General features: G+C 44.0%; 1 protein-coding gene across 2 annotated transcripts in view; it reads left to right on the top strand.

Annotated features, from left to right (window-relative positions):
• ZDHHC20 (zinc finger DHHC-type containing 20) overlaps positions 1–21,455 on the top strand; it is a 61,559-nt gene that overhangs the window by 21,270 nt on the left and 18,834 nt on the right. For both annotated transcript variants that reach the window (XM_018564950.1, XM_018564949.1), the window contains exons 2-4: positions 11,052–11,078; positions 13,529–13,623; positions 16,012–16,132. In XM_018564950.1, coding sequence (XP_018420452.1) covers positions 11,052–11,078; positions 13,529–13,623; positions 16,012–16,132 — 243 coding nt within the window. The remainder of the gene's footprint in view (positions 1–11,051; positions 11,079–13,528; positions 13,624–16,011; positions 16,133–21,455) is intronic.

Genomic DNA, 21,455 nt, shown 5'->3' with positions numbered 1-21,455 from the left:
GATAAGAGGTGGTTACGTGTGACGTCACTTGGTATCCAAGGATGTTGTTAAAGAGCCAATGCGCTTTGAAAGTACAGTTATCCTTTCACTGTATTATGTGTAACTTGCCGCTGATGTCTTAGAAGATGTTTATGATTTTTAAATAAAGAGGTACATTTTTAGGCAGCACAGTGGCATAGTGGTTAGCACTTCTACCTTGCAGCACTGGGGGTTTCAATCCTGGTCAGGACACTATCTGCAAGGAGTTTGCATGTTCTCCCTGTGCTTGTGTGGGTTTCCTCCGGGTACTCCGGTTTTCTACTACATTCCAAAGACATGCTGGATGGTTAATTGGCTCCTAAACTTCACTGTATTTGTATGCAATAGGGACCTTAGAGTGTAAGCTCCTTGAGGGTAGGGACTGATGTGACTGTGCAATATGTAACGTGCTGTGTAAATTGTTGACGCCACTATTTAAATACCTGAAATAAATAACATTTCTTGGTTTGAACAGAATGTTATACTTTGCAATCCTTCACCCTGCAGTGCTAATAAATAATAACTTTTGACAGAACAGAAAGTTTTCCTTTCTGCGACAAAGTAACATTGTGCAGTTATCCTGCCACTTGGGGGGACTATTCAGTGGAAATAGAGCCAGCCGGCTGTTCTGCTGAGATTTAGGGAGCATGAAACGGCACACTTGCAGTCAGTTTAGACACAGGGATGTCCAAACTCTGGCCCTCCAGCTGTGGTGGCACTACAAATCCCATGAGCCATTGCAAGATTCTCACAGCCACAGACATGACTCCTGGAGGGAGATGCATCATGGGATTTGTAGTTTCGAAACAGCTGGAGGGCCGGAGTTTAGACATCCGTGGTTTAGAGTAATGCTTCACATAGATGTGAGATGATAGTTTCCCAATATGACCTTTTTATTTTGCCGGATTGGGCAGTGATTTCATGTCCGTGGGGTCAGCCACACTGCTTTCAGTTGACACTTCTTGGTGGGATCATTGATCAGGCAGGTTATAAAAACTGGTCTAATTGCTGTTTATTTCCTCCTGGGAATACTGCAGATCATTTTTACTAGATGTGGTATTCTGGCATATTCACAAAGCTCACTATATTGATGTTCTTTACAGTCTGTCTGCAATCTGCTTTTACTGACCTTTCAGGGTGTTTATGGGCTAACTTGCTTCAAAGCACAAGTTGCATGAGACTGAAGCATATGATATGTCTCTGTTCTTGTATCAGCAGATTACGATGTGTACAAGACTGAAGTTCTGGCCTTCCAGTTTTTTTATATAAATTTCTCAGCATGCCCTACAGCCCTCCGATTGGGATTTTTAGGATGGTAAAAAATCAGTTATGTGGCAGCAAACGTTCTTTAAAGTAGAACTGGAACTTTTTTTAGTTTTGTAGAGTAAGGGAGGGTTATAACTAGGGATGCTCCAAAATTTAGTCCGTCAAAACATTTCGCGCGAATACGGTATTTTGTGGAAAATGCGCAGAAAGTAAAATTTTTGGTTTAAAAAAGGCGGTGCATCTCTAGTTTATCTCCCCCCAACTGGCCACTGCTCTGTGTCCCCTCTGACACAGAACAGCACCCAGCAGGGAGGAGAGAAACTTTCAGAAGGCTGAGCGGGTTTGGGAGGAGAGCGCTGTCAGCTGTCACAGGAGACGAGCTCTTCTCCCGCACCTCCTCGCTCGTCCGGGGGAAAAGCAAATCAGGATGGAGAGTGGTGCGGGGAGGAGACAGCTGTCACAGGGGACGAGCCGATGGTGCAGGGTAGGAGTCAGCTGTCAGCGGTGTCACAGGAGGCCGAGCTCTGCTCCCCGCACGACCTGCTCAGCCTCCTGTGACAGTGAGTCAAGATGGAGGGCTATACACTCTTCTCTTCATCACTTCCTTTTCATTCATGATTGTGGACATAGTAACTCACACTATATCCTCAATCTACGAATAGACAGGAACCCTCATTATAGAGGCTTCCTGTTTATTCATAACTGGGGCTGCAGAAAAAAAAAAGATTGAGGACTCTGTCCTCAACCTTTTTTTCTATTTTAAAAGGGAAATGTCAGGAATCTGTTTAGACCCCTAATATTTCCCCAAAGCCCTTGACCGTAAAGTAAAAAAAAAAAAAAAAAAAAAATTTTAAAAGGTTAGAAAAAAATAAATTCTGTTTTGGCCTGACAATTTTTTTTATTTTCAGTTTGTCTGGAAATTCCATTTCGGTGCACCTTCAGCTATAACCCGTCAGCTTTTCAGTGTCCCATTGGGGAGAGTTCCTCTCACTGTCCGATACCCACAACAGGATGTAATATCCCTGGTGGTCAGTAGCATCACCAGAACTAGTGTCCCCACTGGAAGATTTCCCACCTGTTCCTGTTCTTATGACAACCCAAAATCTGAGATTTTCTTTCACTTTCATTGATAATCACAAGGACAAGCAGAGAGGATGATTCTCCCTAACAGGGACATAGACAGCAGTACAGTATAAACCTGACAGGTGATCTAATCCCTCTCCATTCCATCCAAAACTAAAAGAGAAGTTATGGCTTCAGTTGCACTTTAATTAGGAAACTTTGCATGTTTTCGTCGTAATGTTCAGATGCTTTCATTAGCAAATGACAGTATGTTCCTTTCCCGTGGGCATCTGAGAGGCTTTGGGACTGCATCCCTCATCTTCTCGTGTGCTTCCTTACATGTGCAGACAAGAGAAGAAAAATGTCCAGTGTCTCTTTAAAAAAAAAGGGCTGTTCATGCAACTCAATGCAGAACCCTTGACCCATCTCCCACCAACACCCCTCTATTGGAGGCCAGGAGCTACTTCCTGCTTCAGAAAGGAATTTGGAAGCTGACCTGGGGGGTATAGCTTGTGGAATCTCAAACCCACAGATCCCATAAATTAAGTCATTAAAGGATCTGCACTGTACATTGTTCTTTAAAGGAGAACTATGGGGTTAAGGCTTTTCCCCATAGTTCTCCTTAGGGTAACAGGAGGACACAAGCTAGCGTCCTCCCGTCACCTTAAGCTCAGTATACCGCGAGCTACAGCTTGCGGTATACTGAGACGCCAGAGTATACCTCGATGCTCGCGGTATACTGAGATGCCGCAGCTGAAGCGGATCCCGACAATTATGCCGGGATCCGCCCAGCTGTGAGTGACAGCTGGCTCTGCCTATGTAGAGGCAGAGCCAGCTGTACCCGCCCCCTCCCCCGTCCGATCCGCCAGTCAGCGCTGGCAGATCAGAGCGGGGAGAGGGGAATCCAGCCCCTCCCCCTGTCACGGCAGAGAGTTGTGACGGGATCGAGAGGCGAGCGAACCCGGTATGTGTTCGCTCACCTCCCGATCTACTGAGCCGACCTGTGACAGTCTCATTGTCACAGGTCGGCTAGAACTATGAGGTGAGTGAAAAGCACTCACCTCATAGTTCTCCTTTAATTAGGAATGCTCTGCACTGTGCGTTCTGTAATTAGGAATGCTCTGCACTGTGCGTTCTGTAATTAGGGTTGCTCTGCACTGTGCGTTGTTCTTTAATTAGGATTGCTCTGCACTGTGCGTTCTGTAATTAGGATTGCTCTGCACTGTACGTTGTTCTTTAATTAGGATTGCTCTGCATTGTACGTTATTCTTCATTAGGATTGCTCTGCATTGTACGTTATTCTTTTATTAGGATTCCTCTGCACTGTACGTTATTCTTTAATTAGGATTGCTCTGCACTGTGCGTTGTTCTTTCATTAGGATTGCTCTGCATTGTACGTTGTTCTTTCATTAGGATTGCTCTGCACTGTGCGTTCTTTCATTAGGATTGCTCTGCACTGTGCGTTGTTCTTTCATTAGGATTGCTCTGCACTGTATGTTATTATTTAGGATTGCTTTGCACTGTAAGTTCTTTTTTAAAGGGGATCTTTCTGCACTGTAAGTTGCTCTTTAATTGAGATCTCTCTCCTGTTGTGTGGTTATTATTATTATTATTATTATACAGGATTTATAGAGCGCCAACAGTTTGCGCAGCGCTTTACAATATAAGGAAGACATTACAATCACAATACAATTCAAGCCAAGATGCTAAGGAGAGCTCTGCCCCTGAGGGCTTACACTTGTCTTTTATATCTCAGGTTCGATGTCTCCCTATTCCTATCAGCTTGAAGCCAACGGTTGCTGCCATTTCATGTCTGTCAGAAATACTCTATACTAAGATAATATAGCAATATTATTTTTATTTCCTTTTATGATACAAGTAAGGGAGCCCCAATTACTGCCTTGGTCTATTAAGGGAATCTGTCACTTTTCTCATTTTGGACAAAGTGTCAGGGTCTCCTGAAAGCCTACCTCCACCCTCTGCATTTCTTCCTTATACACATTATATACACTGAGTGGCTAGATTATTATGACCACCTGACGTTTGTAGGCAAATTAGCTATAATTAGCTATAATTTCACGCTGCAGTTGCTAGAGAGCCCGACCATTATAAATAGGGAAGCAGGTTGTTTACCACGACGGTATAAGTGATTTTTTCTGAAGATATGGGTAAACAACGCGATTTAACAGCCTTTGAACGTGGGATGATTGTTGGCGCTCAAGCCATGGAGCGAGTATCAGCAAAACAGCAGAATTTTTTAAATGTTCAAGAGCAGCTGTTGTTAAAGTGTTTAAAGACTTAACTGTCAGCCGAAAATCTGGGTCTGAACGTGCGAATTGTGGCCGTCAGCGACTAGTCAATGTTAGGGCAGAACGGAGAGTGGCAAGACTGGTACAAGACAACAGAAGGGCAGCAGTGCAATGTCAGATTCCTCACATCACCTTTCAACATCTCGTGGAGTCACAGGGCGGCCCAACGAAGTCATCTCGTGGAGTCATCTCGTGGCCCAACGAAGTACTGATGGGGTGGTCATAATAATCTGGCCACTCAGTGTACACCCATGGGAAGAAACTACACCTAAACCTCCTTTGTGTACATTTTGCACTAAAAATGCGATTGTATCAAAGGCTTCTTTTCATATCTCTTGAAGGCCTGATGAGACAGATTGGTGACATTAGCAGGTATTGATAGTTAATGATACTGTACGGAGAGCTGATATTGTTGACTAATCCGTACATGTTCCTCTTGGCTGCTGATCTCATTCTCCCTCTTCCAGGACGTCTAACAGATCTTGTAATAGGAAAGCCACTCATGTGAAATGTGATGTGTTCAGACTGGTGACAGGTGTCTCAGCCAGGAGTCAGACAGAAAGAACTGTCAGATCTGCTGAGACAGGAAGTCAAGAAGGTGCAGGGATATGGTCTGTATACACACTAATGATCTGGTGAAGATTGATGCCGCTATCATGCAGAAAGCTTTTGGCCCAGGAGCGCCTTTTCCTTCTTTCTCAGAATGTTATAATTATTATTATTATTGATTTCTATAGCACTGGAATCTCCCGTGGTGCTGCTAAAGTAATGGATACAACAAGGGAGGGGACTACAGATAATAAAATACTTCAAATGTTCCAATGACAAATACATATAACTATAGCAAAACAAGGCAATAATAAGAAATTCAGTTTCTGTACGTGTACAGTCTACAGCAGGAGGTTCGTAACCAGGGGTATCCATACCACATGGGCTATGGGAACGAAATGATGTGGGTATGGGCGTATAAATAACAAATCCAGGATTTTCTGTCTGTTTGTACAAGAGGAACAGAGTGCTCCGAACTGTGTCCCTTAGTGTGTGTTATATCAGACGGACAATTCAAATGATGTTGGCACGTGCTGTGGTGACTATTTCTGAAAATAATGGGTTGTTTTTTCCCCCCAAACTAATATTAAGGCCCCATTCACATTATTGCATTGTGGGAACGCATGCATTCCTATGTTACCACAATGCATGGCAAAATTGTGCAGCGCAGCATGCAACAACACACTGATGTGCGATGCGCTACCAGAAAAGGTGCCGGAATATTTCTGGGCTGTTGAGGTGCATTGCCAGCCCTATTGTTTTGAATGGGCCTTCTAACACAGTTCATGTTAACATATTGCGTTACTGTGTGTGCGTTACCACAGTGCACCTGAACGCTTCAGCGTGAACCTTGCCTAAAGGAAGTGGAAGCACTGCCTCTAGCATGCAGTTAGAATGTGTGGCTATTTTTCCTGCAGCTTCTACAGAGATATCCCTTTGCACCAGTTTTTATAAACTAGATAAATCATCAGGAATGAAAATGAATTTTTTCCTACTTGTTTCTCACTCGGCTACAAGGTCCTTGGTCACGGTGTAGTGTTTCGTCACTCTCTGCCCCTGGCAGTTTCATTTGCCATAGAAGTGTGTGCTTTTGAGGGTAAACATGCACATGTATATTCAACACTAACAAATAGCCCATGAAGACCTACATAATATACCGTAAATACACTACCAATCAGGCCATAGATCTCAGATATCAGCCTGACGCCAAACTCAGGAGTTAAATCTTAAAAATGCATTCAAGTACCTTAAAGTAGTATTAAAGGTGACCGTTTTTTACCTTAATGCATTCTCTGCATTAGGGTAAAAAATGATCATTTCTTTTTTGTGTCCATCCTCCCCCTCCCCCCAATTCTTACCTGTCAGCGCTGTCACCGCCACTGGTCCCCGAAGCGATCGCCTGTTCCCCGAACTTCCTGGTTGCAGGGGGGAGGATACTGAGGGGAGAAGAGCCATAGGGTGCTTCTGCCATCAATCACCTATTAGGAAGGAGTGGAGGGGTGTGGCCTGCCACAGGGCTGTGTGTGTCTACGCACACAGCCACTGCAGGAACACGCACGCATGGGTGCCTCCATAGCAGCCACTTAGCTGATGGCGGCACCTGGGCTGGGGTATGAGCGCTGCAAGGACCCACTAGAAAATGAGGAATAGAAGCATTTTAAAGAAAAAGAACAGACGATTTATAAGAAGGTGGGCCTCCTAGATGGGAAAATAACAAAAAACTGAAGCTTCAATATTACTTTAGCTATTACCAAAATGTATTTTATTGGTGTATCACTCGGCTGTAGATCCTCAAATAATCTCTCAATTGGTGCTGACACTGTCCTTTCTTCTGTAGGGTGGCTACTTTTGTTCACCATGGTCCCTGTGTGTGTTGTAAAGTAGTCCCCACTCCAAGTTCACTCCCATGATGGACTACAATCTCAGTACAAATTAATAACCTAAACATGAGATTGTAGTCCATCACAGGAACGAGCGGTGGCTACTTTACAACACATGGGGAACAAAAGTAGCCACCCTCCAGAAGGAAGGACAGTGTCGGCACCAATTCAGAGATGGTTTGAGGGTCTACAGCCGAGTGATACACAAATAAGATACATTTTTGGAGATCGTTAAGGTACTTAAATGTATTTTTAGGATTTATCTCCTGGGTTTAGTGTCAGTTTAAACTGGTCGCACACAATATGATCTGATTGTACAATCTACAGTAGAATAACCAACTGTGTATTGAAGATGCCAGTGAAACAATCCATTCCATTTATCTGCGATCCTAACTGGAGGCCATTGCAGTACATAATTGTTAGTGTGTATAAAAGACACTCTGTACCATGTACATGTTGCATTACAACCTATAACATTGAGACGATTATTTCTTTACATAAACACTGATCACTTTAAAAGAAATTCACATGGTTTGAGATTGCAAAACATTATGCATTGCCCAACATTATAACTTGCTACTGTGGGCTTGTGATTTATAACTTTGCTCAGGAAGTTACAAAGTCCTGAAGAGCTTCACTGCTTTATGCAACCTATACACAAACCCACATAAATATGTTGTCATTTAGGGAAATGACAGGTTGTGTTACTTTGTCATGTAGGGCACAGAGAAACCTCCCATGACCTCAGCAAACCAGCTTGAAGAATTTGTAATTAAATGATAACGAAGGCCTGATGATCCATAATCACAAACAGGGCTTAAAGCAGGCGTCACATGAAAATGCAAGGTACCACTAACAGTAAATGCCCATCCCCCTAAGAACCCTGGGGGGGTGGGGGGGAGATATTGGAGAACAACAGAAAAGATAATTACCTTACACCCTGGCTTCCAGCATCCTTGCAGGACCCGGAGAACGCTGAGGAGCCCAAATCTCGCTAGAATGTGCTCCTGCACACAATGCTGGAATGTCTTTCTAGGAGATTTGAGATTCTCAGCTCTGCCAGGATCTCAGCGGATGGCTGAGCGACATCAACCTTGCTTAGGATGCTGGAAGCCATGGTGTTTGTTAAAGAAAAAGCCTAGGAATGTAAAAAGTTAACCCTTGCAGTGGAGCTACCCCTGCGCTGCAAGGGTTAACTGCATGTTTTGTTCTAGGGGCCTGAATAGAAAAGATACTGATCCTCGGTGCTCACCTCTTTTCCATACTGCTCCAGTTGTGGTATGTCCCTCGGTGTCCTCACATCTAATGCAGGTGAATGGACTGCATTGCACGTGATAATGTCAGTGGGGCTTAGACTGCCAGAGCCCAGGGGAGAAGGGGACTGGTTTAAATAATACGAAATCACCTGCACTCCATACAGCGTACAGACCTTGAGTAAGAGGTTGGTGCTTGAAGTGACAACACGGAATAGGGACTGGTTTAGCACACAGGTGGGATTGAGGATCAGGTGAGTGTCTTTTTTAAAAAAAAATGTGTGCCCCTAGACCAAAACAAGCAGTGAACCGTTGCTGTGTGGGGGTAGCCACTTTTTTTTTTCTCCCCTGGAGTTCCTCTTTCAATAACTTTTTTTTTATTTTCCTTTTATGTCTACTACTACTTTACTAAATGGCAATATCTTGCTACCAGGCCCACCTTAACAGCTAATATTTGAAATAGGGATGCACTGAAATTTCGGCCACAGAAACATATCGGCCGAATATGACAATTTGGGCAAAATGCAGAAAATGCCATCTTTCGGTCAAAATTGCAGTGCATTCCTAGTTTCTCTCATCCCTGCTGTGCACTGCTCTGTGTCCACTCTGACAGTGCAGCATCCAGCGGGGAGGAAAGAAACTGTCGGAGGAGGCCGTGTGGTGCAGGGAGGAGAGCTCGGTCTCATTTGACAGCTGACTCCTCCCCCTCACCACCCCACTCAGCCTCCTGTAACAGATCAGGAGAGCTGTGTGGGGGTGGAGTCAGCTGTCAAATGGGACTAAGCTCTCCTCCCCGCACCAGCTTACCCTCCTGTGACAGCCGATCCAGCATGGAGAGCGGTACAAGCAGTCAGTGATCGCTGAATGTTTGTGAATAGGTGGTGAGTTACAATGTACGAGTTATGAATGAATAGGAAGTAATGTAGATCACTTCCTATTCATTCATGATTGTGTACATAGAAACTCATACTATATCCTCAATGTATGAATGAACAGGAACACTCAGTATAGAGGATTCCTGTTCATTCAGAGCTGGGGCTGCAGAAATAGGGATTGAAGACTTTGTGTCCTCAATCTCTTTTTCTATTGTAAAATGGAAATATCAGGAGTCTGTTTAGACCTCTGATATTTCCCTGAAGCCCCCAGCAGTAGAGTTAAAAAAATAAAAAATATTGAATACAAATAAAATATTTAAAAAGGTTAGAAAAAATAAAACAATTTTCGGTTTCAGCCTGACCTTTTTTTTTATTTTCAAGTTTGCTCTAAATTTCAGTGCACCTCTAATTTTAAATCTTCAAATTATATGATTGCATTGATGTCACCCATCCATGTAGTAATAGTGTATTTTGCAGCTTTTATTTCATATTTTACTTACACAGCTCAGCCATATACTTACTGAGCTGTATGAAAATCATTCTGTGTAAATCTGTGAGTAGCGTTTCTGTATGAGCGATCTGACTCAATTCTGCTGAGCAGTTATCACAACAGCTAAAAGAGAATGTATGTTACTGCATACATGGGGTCAGCAGGGAGTGGGAAGCTGGCGGAGTCTGGTGCACATGAGGATTCCCCATAGTGTCACCCTCCGTGAAATTCAAAAAGAGATCATTCAGCCTTGTAGGAGAACTAAAATATTGTATAGAAGCTGTAGACCACATAGAATTTCTTCCTACAAGCCTGTGATTACCAATACTAGAATATGTACTGAGAGCACTTACTAGAGCATTACCCCACCCTCCAGAAGAGTTCTATGACCCATGAGATGAGTGGACATGCTAAAAGCCACTACAGACCTCAGCGGCTCATATGTAGCAATGCAAAGATCATCTAAAGTAGGCCTACTGATCAATTTTTAACCAGAAAATGTGCAGTGTTAAGGCAAAGGTGACATTTTTTGTACATTGAATGGGATCAGTCTGGGTGTGAAAATGCTCCTAAAGTATGTTTGTGTGTGTTAACCTTCATGACGCTTTTCTCTTAAGTCTGTAATACATGTGAGTGTGCGTAAGAATATTTAGGTTAACTTGCGGAAAAAGGTAATCAAGATAAGGATTGTAGCAGATAGCTGGAAGCTGTCACATCATACTTTTCTTGTTTTACAATGTGTCACTGTAGCCAGACTAAAGCTGGGAACCCGTGGAGCACATTTCGGCCAATTTAGCAGAAATAGGCCGAAATTTGTTCCGTTGTGGACCCATATGCCCTCAACAGAAGTCCTGTGATGGACTACAATCTCGTGTTTAGTTTACTCATTTGTATTGAGATTGTAGTCCATCACGGACATTGTTCATAGATTTAACCCCATTAACTATTAGAAAATCGAAAGAACGTTCTTTCGATTTGATAACAACATTCTACTGGTGCATGGTCAGCTTAAATCAGTTTTCCCAAATATCAACTGAGGTTTTCAGAATTGGTATTTAACACTCTGACCACCTTTCCACATTCCACTGCTGAGCCTTACCTATTGGTCATTCAGGAACCAGGCTGTGCATGGTAGGATGCAGGCCTGTGTACCTATTCTACACTATAAAGTAGGAAGTATTTGAGGGAAAGGGGCTCCACTTGATCACTGTGAAGCAATACATATGAGCTGGCAGCTTTTGCTATCAATTAGCTGTTCCAGCTGTTGGACTGTTTGGTTAGTGGGTATGGGTTTCCCTCATATTAGTTATACAAAAAATGTAATTCTGTTTTTTTTCTTTTTGTTACAGTTACAATAAAGTCAGACACTGAAAAGGGTAAGTAAATCTTATTTCCAAGATTTATTCAAAAAAATATTATTGTATATTATATAAATTAGGTGTATTGTCTAATTTATTCCACAATGTTTACCTTTTTCCTCTTAAGTTATACAGTATGCGTAATACCATTGAGCAAACTGTATGTATCAAGCAGTGCTCCCCCTGGGTAAAATGATCCAGCTGACATTATTTAAAATGGACATTTGACAACCAAAAGCTGTCTACAAGCAGGCTATAAACAAAATCTAGTGACATAGTTGGGCCCCTTACTCCCAAGAGCTACCAGTATTGCATTATGATAGCATCAATTTTCAGTGTTAGCTAGATTAGCTCCTTTCCTAGATCTAATATTAAGGTGAATCTTTATTTTATCCATACTTCAAGTAACAGATCCACATTACAGGAGGGATTTTAAGCATCGTATACCTTCCCTGCGCTACCTTGCCTCTATGGTCCACCAATAGACCACCCAGACTTGCCGAGCACGTCGAAACTTAAGCCAGGATGTGTATGCTCCCGTGCATTCATGTGACCATCTGGAGGACTTGGAAATTGGCCACTCGTGTACTGATTGCTGCAATGTGGTGAGACAGGAGAAGTACCCCCATAACCCTATATACTAGGTATTTCTCAGGCAGTCTGCTGCTGGATGGGGGTGGCAGTTCAGACCATAGGGAAGGGAAGTATAGCATACTTAAAGACCCTGCTGTACCTGTTACTTTGTCCACTATAGGGAAAAGTACCAGCTCAGTTTAATCCATAGGGTATAATGCTTTAGTATCTGTGGACATGATGGTGCCAGCCAAGAAAACAAGCTATGCTAAAAAAAAAAAAAAGAGTCAGATCACCGGGTTTGCTGACCACAAGGAAAATCAATTGGTGTTCTGCTACATCCGAAAAACCACGTCTAGGAGCTTCCCCTGCTCCCTAGTGGTCAAAGGCTGATGTGAGGAAAGCCATATAGCATGGACTAGGGCTGCAACAACTAATCGATTATAATCGATTATTGAAAAAGTTGTCAACTTTTTCAATAATCGATTAATTGGCTTCCGATTGGTTGGCCCTGTTCACGGCTCAACACAGCTGCGCGACACACCTCCTCCCCACCTCGCGCTCGCCGCTGCCAGATCCGCCCGCCCGCATTTACGCTCCACACGCCACACCTCCTCCCCACCTCACGCTCACCGCCCGCCCAAATCCACGATCGGCACAGGGACGCAGGGAGAAGAAGTAGGGAGGAGCAGGTGTGGGCGGATGACAGCCGCCGATAGACAGGCCCGATCTCAGAAACAAGTTGCTGGAAGAACGGTTAGGTAAGCGTGCCATTGCTGGGTGTTGTAGTCCTCTATAGCTGGAGGTATTCTGCATTGCGCTGTATAATGTATTGCTGGGATTTGTAGTTCTCTATAGCCGATGCCGTTCTGCATTCATTGCTGTATAATTTTACACTTTTAATTTCACTATATTGCACACCACACTTTTTGTTTTTTTCTTCCACCGCTCCAAGCTTGCTCCTGTGATGGACTGCAATCTCAATACAAACTAGTAGTCCATCACTGGAGCCATTTTTTTTATTTTTTTTTAACCGATTAATCGAACTTAATAATCGGCTAACTAATCGATTTTGAAAATAATCGTTAGCTGCAGCTCTAGCATGGACTGCTTGATATAGTGCTCTGAGCCATCAATTATAGGCCACCCTGAGCCTATATAGGCATTAGTACATAACTGTATGGATCGTCAATACAGGTTCTGCTATTTGAAACTTGGTTCCACTTGCTTGTCTATGCTATTATGAATAATGTGTACATTTCAGATGTACCTTTTTATGTTGTATACAAATGCTCCAAAAATGTAAGACCCAGACACAAATGTTTGCATTATTGAAAACACTAAAACAAATTGAACAAGAAAACAGTTGGTGGATAACCTGTCTCTGGTTTCTTAACATTAATAAAAACACTCACAACTGAGAATGATACCTTTTCTTCCAGACAATAGAAGGCAAGTGGGGAGATTTGTCACACTGAAGAAGTACAAACAGTTATTTTGGGAGAAAACTGTAGTATATTTATACTGAATGTATTATTGTGAACTATTTTAAAGAGCAGCTGCAGACAGCAAAAGAAATTGGTGAACTGATAATGTAATTGAGAAGAGAAAAGATACGTCCAAAGACAAGCATCTCTCCTGATCAGCAGGTAATCTATGCATGTATGATTACATGTGGACAGTCACGGAGAGATGCGGCTGCTGTCAGCCTGTCATTAACTTGAATGGGTACATGGGAATTCGCAGGTTCTTGCCTCTGAAATCCCCAGCCACAGCCTTGAGCGCCATGTGCATGAGGCCTAAGACAGCTTATGTTTTTAGTTTGATTCTTTACAATAAATGATGCAACTTTAACATGTAACATTTTATTTACCATATTTTTTCTGTATTTATAGCTATCTACCTGGTGTTTTTTCACCTGTTTTTTATAATGTTTGTGTGGTCGTATTGGAAGACAATATTTGCACGGCCAGTTAACCCAACCAAAGAGGTAAGTCTACAGGAATAGAAAAAGAAAACAACTAAGTGTGACCTGAAGTGTTACAGAAGTCCCATCATATCTGTATAATATGTATATCTGTAGCTAGTCACTTACTCTTCCACTGGCTGCAAAGCCTGTCACAAAAAGAATAACACTGTTTCATCAGGCGGTAGGCCAGTGGAGAAGTTGGAGTTCACAGCACTATATTTTTAAAAAGAATAATGGAATATACATTCTACTTGCTAGATATCCCCCCAGAACTCCCACTCCCAGCCATTATAAAGCTCACTGAAGGTTTCATACTCCCCTAATGGACGCTACATAATATAGAATAACCATATCATTGGGAAGTCCAACTGCAAGCATGACCTATTTGCTATGGGCTTGTGGAAACTGGTAGGGGTAGTAAAGTAGGAAAATGGTACAGCTAGAGTCTCCTGAGAGATAAAAGATTAAGTCTGGTCATGAATAATGCAAATTTTTCCTGAGAAGTCGTACAGTTGGTGCCGCTGTCGCCATCCTTTCGGCCGGCATCCCTCGATCAGCCGTTCAAAGGAGCCAGTCGGAAAATCTTCAAATGAACAGAGGCGGCAACCGCCGTGGCTGTCGGAATACAAGGGAAACGGCAGGGGACTCCTCGATTAATGCCGATTAACGCTCCTAAGCTTTGATGGAGTAACCTGTCCTATTTTTTTCCGTTCCGCCTGCAGGTTAAAGGAAAAAAATAGAACAGTGTATGGCCAGCTTAAACCTACCCTAGTTGCCACCCAAAACTGGTAAACATGAAAATATTTCTGCAGGTCAGAATGGTAATTTTGTAATAAAAAGCAATGAGATCTGCACATTTATGGTTACATGTCATATGTTAAATTTGTTTCAAGTGACCATGTCGCTTATACTAAAGCTCTACAGGAAAACTACACCTGAAAAAGAAGAATGCTGCAAGCGCTATTTTGATCGGACTGGACCGCAGACATGTGCCTTGCGATCCCGTGCGGCCGATCTCATTGCGGCCGGAGGGCGTGCCTAGGTGCCATTCACTTCAATGGCCCGCCACACCCCCTCCTGCCCCACAAAAAAGTGAGCCAGCCGCAATGCGAGGCAGTGCGTTCTGGACAGAATCGGGCCGGAACGCACTGCATCTGGTGTGAACGGGCCCTTATACTTGGTAGCATGACAGTCACTTTAAAGTAGTATAAAACTCTCCAAACTTTTTTCAATAATGAATCCAGATCAAACAAATATTCTGTATATTGCCCAGCAAAGTATTTCTTTAAACTTTTGCTCAAGCACTTATAATCCATCATGTTTCTTAACATCTGTTTCCAACTCTCTCAGCTCCGCTTCTCTGAATTTCCTGTCCAGTACAAGATCACAAGGGACAGAGCAGCTTCCAGCAACTGTCCATCTAAAAGCATGGAGGAGGGAGGAAGGAGGAGTGTGCAGAGGGGGAATTGCTTGTCGAGGGGACACCCACTCTACTAGCACACACAAGGGTGTCTCCATAGGACCCTAGAAAGGAGTCACCCTAAAACAGGATATCAGGGCCAATGCGTAGGGGACTAGCTGATTCTAAAGGTAGCTCCGTCTTTTAAACATCAAGGAGCAGCATTCATTGCAAGTGATTTAAGTAGCATTTGAAATAGCTTAAGAAGAACATTTTGACTTTACTATCACTTTAACTTATCCTGTGTTAAGTAATCTGAACACTTTAAGGGCCCATTCACATCATAGTGTTGAGTTAATCACACAATACCGACTACTTTTTTCCACTGCACCACAACGCATGGTATTGCGGTACCACATGGTGCGTTGCAGTGCATGGGGAGGTGCTTGGGGTGCCATTTAAACCAATGGCACTTAGCACACAGTAACAATGCCATGTGTGTTGTGCGATAGCTGTGTTAATCGTATAGTATGGTGTGATTAACACAATTCTACGGTGTGAATGGAATCTAAAAATGACACTCAGGATAAGAGAGGTTAAAGTTTTGGCTAGCAATTACAAAGGTCCAACAGTACAGCCAATTAATCTGAAAGCTTGCAAAACAACCATAAGTCTGCTGTCCACACCATTTTTCTAGACAGCGTATTCATCTGTGGCATACGCTGTATCACTGTAATACCCTGTAACACTGAGTGTAGCGCTCTCTGATGACACAAGCAGCAGTAATATACAGGGGGAAGACATACTCTAATCAGACATGTGCCTGACTAGCTGCGCCTGTTTCCTGATCAGTAACTGTGTGCTGTTTACACTCTGTGTACCTTCATGTGCCCCTTGGGAGCAGGTGTTGACTTATCACTATTGACTTTATTTAATCTGTGTTAGTCACACAGTATAATATTTACTTTCTCCAGTGGCCATTCTAATGTTACCCCTTGTCTTTATTTTAGTTCTGTTTATCCAAATCTGACAAGGAGCTGTATGAGAGGGAGGAGAGGCAGGAATTCCAGCAAGAGATCCTCAAACGAGCTGCTAAAGATTTACCCATCTATACCACAACGGCTACAAAAGGTGCGTCCTTCCTCTGACTCTGTGTGGATGAAACAGCAGGTGGTCATAGTAGTTCCTAAAACATTGAAAATACTGTCATTCTACCCCTCCTGCTTAAGGTGGCACTAAACTCATTAGTTAAATCTTAGAAATACATTCATGTACCTTAACTATTAACAAAAATGTGTCTCATTTGTGTATCACTCGGCTGTAGATTCTCAAATCATCTCTGAATTGGTGCTGACACTGTCCTTCCTTCTGGAGGGTGGCTACTTTTGTTCCCCATGGTCCCTGTGTGTGATGTAAAGTAGCCACCGCTCCAAGCTCACTCCTGTGATGGACTACAATCTCATGATTAGTTTACTAATGTTTATTGAGATTGTAGTCCCTCACAGGAGCGAGCTTGGAGCGGTGACTACTTTCCAACACACACAGGGACCATGGGGAACAAAAGTAGCCTACCTCCAGAAGAAAAGACAGTATTAACAAACCTGTATCTTATTTGTGTATCACTCGGCTGTAGGTTAGGCTGAACTCGATGGACTTGGGTCTTTTTTCAGCCTATGTAAATCCTCATAGAGCCACCGCTCCAAGCTCACTCCCATGATGGATTACACTCTCAATACAAACTAGTAAAACCAAATGTGAGATTGTAGTCCATTATAGGAGTGAGCTTGGAGGGGTGACTACTTTACAACACACACAGGGACCATGGGGAACAAAAGTAGCCACCCTCCAGAAGGAAGGACAGTGTCAGCACCAATTCAGAGATGATTTGAGGATCTACAGCCGAGTGATACACAAATAAGATACATTTTTAATCGTTTAAGGTACAAGAATGCATTTCTAAGATTTAACTCCTGATAGTGCATGCACAATTTTTTGCCATCGTACTGCACTGGACCGCAGTGCATTGTATTACCCCGCAGTCCTCTGCGGCAGCTTGCACTGCGGTCAGGGGGGGGGGCCTGTCTGCAGTGCCATTGACATGAACGGTACTGTCACGCCCCCTCCCTCCCCTGAACTCAAGGAGACTTTGTGTATGTGATCCCTTGCGTTCCGGGCACGGAACAGGTCGATAAGCGCATGGGCTGTTGTAAAAAAAAATCTGATTGCACTGGAACAAAATGCAAGCATTGTTTTGCCACGCATTCTGTTGCGGGCGATTGCACTGCGGGTGGGGGTGCGTGGCTGCGGTGCCATTGACTTCAGTGCACCGTCACGCCCCCCTCCTGCCCCTGAACACAGGGAGCTGGCCGTGATGCGATACAGTGCATTCCAGCAGCGAAACGTGCTGGAACGCACTGTATATGGTGTGAACTAGCCCTCAGGCTTTCCAAACAAGTATCAAGAGAGATAACCTTAACACATTGAAATGAAACCATCACCTCTGTTGTAACAGAACACAATCAAGCCCGTGTCACATAGGTAACACGTACATAGTACATAGGTAATCCTAGCTATTCTGTTGTAGAACATAAAATCACATTTCACCTGATTGATCATTCAGGTCTGCCCTGTTGCCATGGAGTTTTTATATCCATCTTTAGGATTCTGACTTGTGAGTGATCATTGCTGCACCTGAACCACTGTGCTTTTAGTGATCCCACACATGGAGCTGATGTCAGAAGAGTGTTCTTTGTGCCCTGACAGAACTTTTTGGTAGCAAGGGATTTTATGGAAATCTCTTATTTGTATTTGAAAAATAAATAAATAAAATGGATAACCGCTACACAAAATCCCTATCTGTCGGCATCCAGCTGTGCTTTCCTAAAATTGCCAGTTCAAATGCTGCTTATGTGATATATGGCAGACTGACGGCATTCTGTAACCTCTCCCCTAGAAATCTTAGTTCCTGCTTGTGTAATTGGCTGACAGTTTTTCCTTGGAGTCTACATAGTGTCAGTTTAAAGGCATCCTGTGCAAGAAACATTTCAGTTTTGGTACAGACTCTTGCAGGCTAAAGGGATGCAGTGCCTCTTGCTGGTGAAGATGAAATATGCTTGGGTCACTGCAGTCCGCATATCATTCTTGGGGGTTATATGACCTAAAAGATCTTTGATTTCAATAGGGATTACTGTTCCCCTCAGAGTTGGGAATAGCAATTGTCGCCAAAATATGTTATTTCCGTGCTTCTCAAATTTCTAAGTGTAGGCAGCCTCAAGTGTGGCTCCTGAAATCACCAACACGGGCACAAATAGTCTGAATATTATGTAATGCTACAGAACTGTGTCCATTCTACAGGAGATGGTCAGAGACTGCAGGCATGCTGCAGGAGATGGTCAGAGACTGCAGGCATGCTGCAGGAGATGGTCAGAGACTGCAGGCATGCTGCAGGAGATGGTCAGAGACTGGGAAATTGCAGCAGGGGACAATGCTTCATTGAGTTCTGGCTGTGGCAATGAATATATTGTGGCATGTTGCAGTGGTCTTGGTATTCAAGAACTGTAATATCATAGGATAGTGCATATGGTGCTCATATTAAATTTCAGAGAGCACTATCTCTGACCTTTTTATAGTATCGTAGGACCCAGCAAAGTGAGGTGAGGCATTCCAGGCTTTCTTTACATTACTGGTTACATGGTGCAGTGCAGCAGCATATGTCCAAGAAGACATCTCTTTATACCGCTCCCGGTCACCTTCTGCTGGGGCCACCAAATAACTGTCAGGAGGCCACAGGCTGAAGACCAGATTGCTAAATCTTCTGATAAGGAAAACATTGCCAAGTGTTAAGCTGCCAGATATACATTATGATACTGTGATATTAATTGTGACATTATATTATTACATATAAAATGACTATAAAACTGCGAAGTGAATAAGCTATTCAAACAAAGACCGTAAAAGCCTAATATATAATATACTCTTGGCAGTTGTGGTGCATGCTTGTGTGCATTCCTCTGCTGTATGGGTTGGGAATAGATGAGGTCTGTCTGGGTTTCATATGCTTAGTGGTCTGATCTGCACAGTTGTTAGACTGTGTGTGATGGCCTATGAATGGAAGTGACATTAGCCAGTGAGGGATGACAATGTGTGGACGCATTAGAGTCATTAACACTATCTCCTGCCAGATCCAATATACACCGACAGTAATAACTGCTGAGTGTGTACTATCATTCTCTGAAAATGTTGGTTTAATAGGACCCTGAGCTCTATCTGTGGATCCCCCTCCTAGCTGATTACGTCTTTGGGTTTGGCCAGTAACCATGAGTCGGGTGGAGCGATGCCTTACATAAATAAACCAGTTGCTCTGAAATCTGTAGCTGCATTTACTTTAGCAGTACTGGGAGTCTGCAGTGGTTTGGTTATAGCACTGCAGTATAAGTCATATGCTTTGCAGGCTGCATTGCAAGATTTTGTGCTGTAGTAAGACAAGTCTATTGCACTTATGGTACAGCATAGAAAGCCAAGGCCAGTCTAATTCTGTATTTGAGAATATATGGATTCATATCTACATTATAGGAGATAACTGGCTGTACAGTATAGGAAGTGGAATCATACTAACCTTACAATTAGGGATGCACGGATACCGAGTATTTGGGCGAATACTTGTACTCGCCCAAATGCTCCGATACCTTTCCCGATACTGGAACTTCCGGTCAGAGGGAGATTTCCTCTGACCGGCGGTGCCGCGAGGGAACATGGAGCCAGGAAGCTGGCTCCATGCTGATTGGCCAGCTCGATGCTGATTGGCCGGCAAGCTGGCTTCCCAGCCAATCATTGTTGAGCCGGGCAAACAAATCTGATATGGCGACACGACCCCCACCCTGCAGACACCTCATTCCCCTCACATCTATCCTCAGCAGCACTCATTACCATAGCAGTCCCTGGGCCAGCTGGGCAGACACCGCTCTCCAAGCTGTCCGGGATCTGCCCACGTCTCCTGTGACGCATGCGCAGTGGCAGGCTAATGGCCGATCATGTGGGCGCTGCACACAGAGGAGACGTGGGCAGAACCTGGAGAGCGGTGTTTGCCCAGCTGGCCGAGGGACTGGTATGGTAATGACTGCTGCTAAGGATCTATGAGGGGAATGAGGTGCCTGCATGGTGGTGGTAGTGTCACCATATTGTCAGATCTGTTTGGCCGGCCTCGTTGCCGATTTTCCTTCCCAGCCAATCAGCATTGAGCCGACCAAACAGATTGGAGTCGGCTTCACTCGATAGTGAAAAAACGGTATTGGTGCATCCCTACTTACTATGTAAAGGGGCCAGGCAGTAGAGGTGAGGAACTAAGAGAGGTCTTGCAGTACAGTATAATACAGTACAAGCTTGCCTGTATATTATTTGGGATAGTAGAATACTGGCTGCACGGGGACCTTTCTTCCCAGGGGCAGGGAAATAATTTTTTAGTATAGGAGGGAAAAAGATACTCCCTGTGCATCTATAAGATACCCGCTTCTGCAGAGTGGGAGAAGTAGGAGGGTGATGCTGGCTGCACAATATGGGATTTAGGAGAATGCAAGATGTATAATGTAAGAGGTAGGTGGGTAGTAGCTGTCCCTTATGTAGAAAATGGTAGTAGCCTAGCTGTACAGTAAAGAAGGTAGGTGGAGACCAGCTATATAGAAGGGGAGGTAGGTGGGGCCTGGTGGTACAGTAGAGGAGGAAGATGTGGGTTCTGCACAGGGGCGTAACTAGAAATCACAGGGCCCCATAGCAAAATTTTGTATGGGGCCCTGTGATTTCTAGTTATGCCCCTTGCAGAGCCCACCTGATATACCAAACAGCCCACCTGAGAGTGACCCTGCCATAGACTCTCCTATGGCTGGCTCTGCAGCGTCTCAGGTGAGCTGCACACCTCTTACCTGTCAACGCGGTCCGCCTCCGTGGTCACCGGGCCCCGCCTCCTCTTTCATCGTCGGGCCCTGTCTTCTCCTCTATCGATGGGCCCCGCCTCCTCTTACATCACTGGCCCCTCCTGCTCTTAGGTCGCCGGGGCGGGCTCGCCTCCTCCACTGCAGACACCGGGTCCAGTCTCTTCTGCAGCAGCTGCTGGCTGTCACTGACACAGCTCAGCAGCGGATGTGAGGAAGAACGCGCCGCTGCACACATCACTGACAGCAACCTGATATGCCATAGCGGCCCGCACGCATCAGAGGGATGCCCTGGCCGGGCCCCCACCCTGCCTGTGGCTATGGGCAGCGGTACCTAGAGCAGTGTGGTAACACACAATAAAATATCTCAATCTCTATGCATATTTGTTGGGACCTTTTACTTACATATACAGTATATGTGTGAGTGTTAGTAGTAGCTCTGTGTAACACTAAGAACATCATTCATACAATGGACTTCATTATTGGCTTCAGTGGTCCTTTAATGCTGATTTAGCTGCTTTGTATCTGAT

This window comes from Nanorana parkeri, unplaced genomic scaffold (assembly GCF_000935625.1).
Source record: "Nanorana parkeri isolate BGI_ZX_2015 unplaced genomic scaffold, ASM93562v1 scaffold799, whole genome shotgun sequence".
Classification (NCBI taxonomy): domain Eukaryota; kingdom Metazoa; phylum Chordata; class Amphibia; order Anura; family Dicroglossidae; genus Nanorana; species Nanorana parkeri.
Note: the sequence above shows the minus strand (reverse complement) of the source record. Positions and strands in the feature narration are given on the sequence as shown.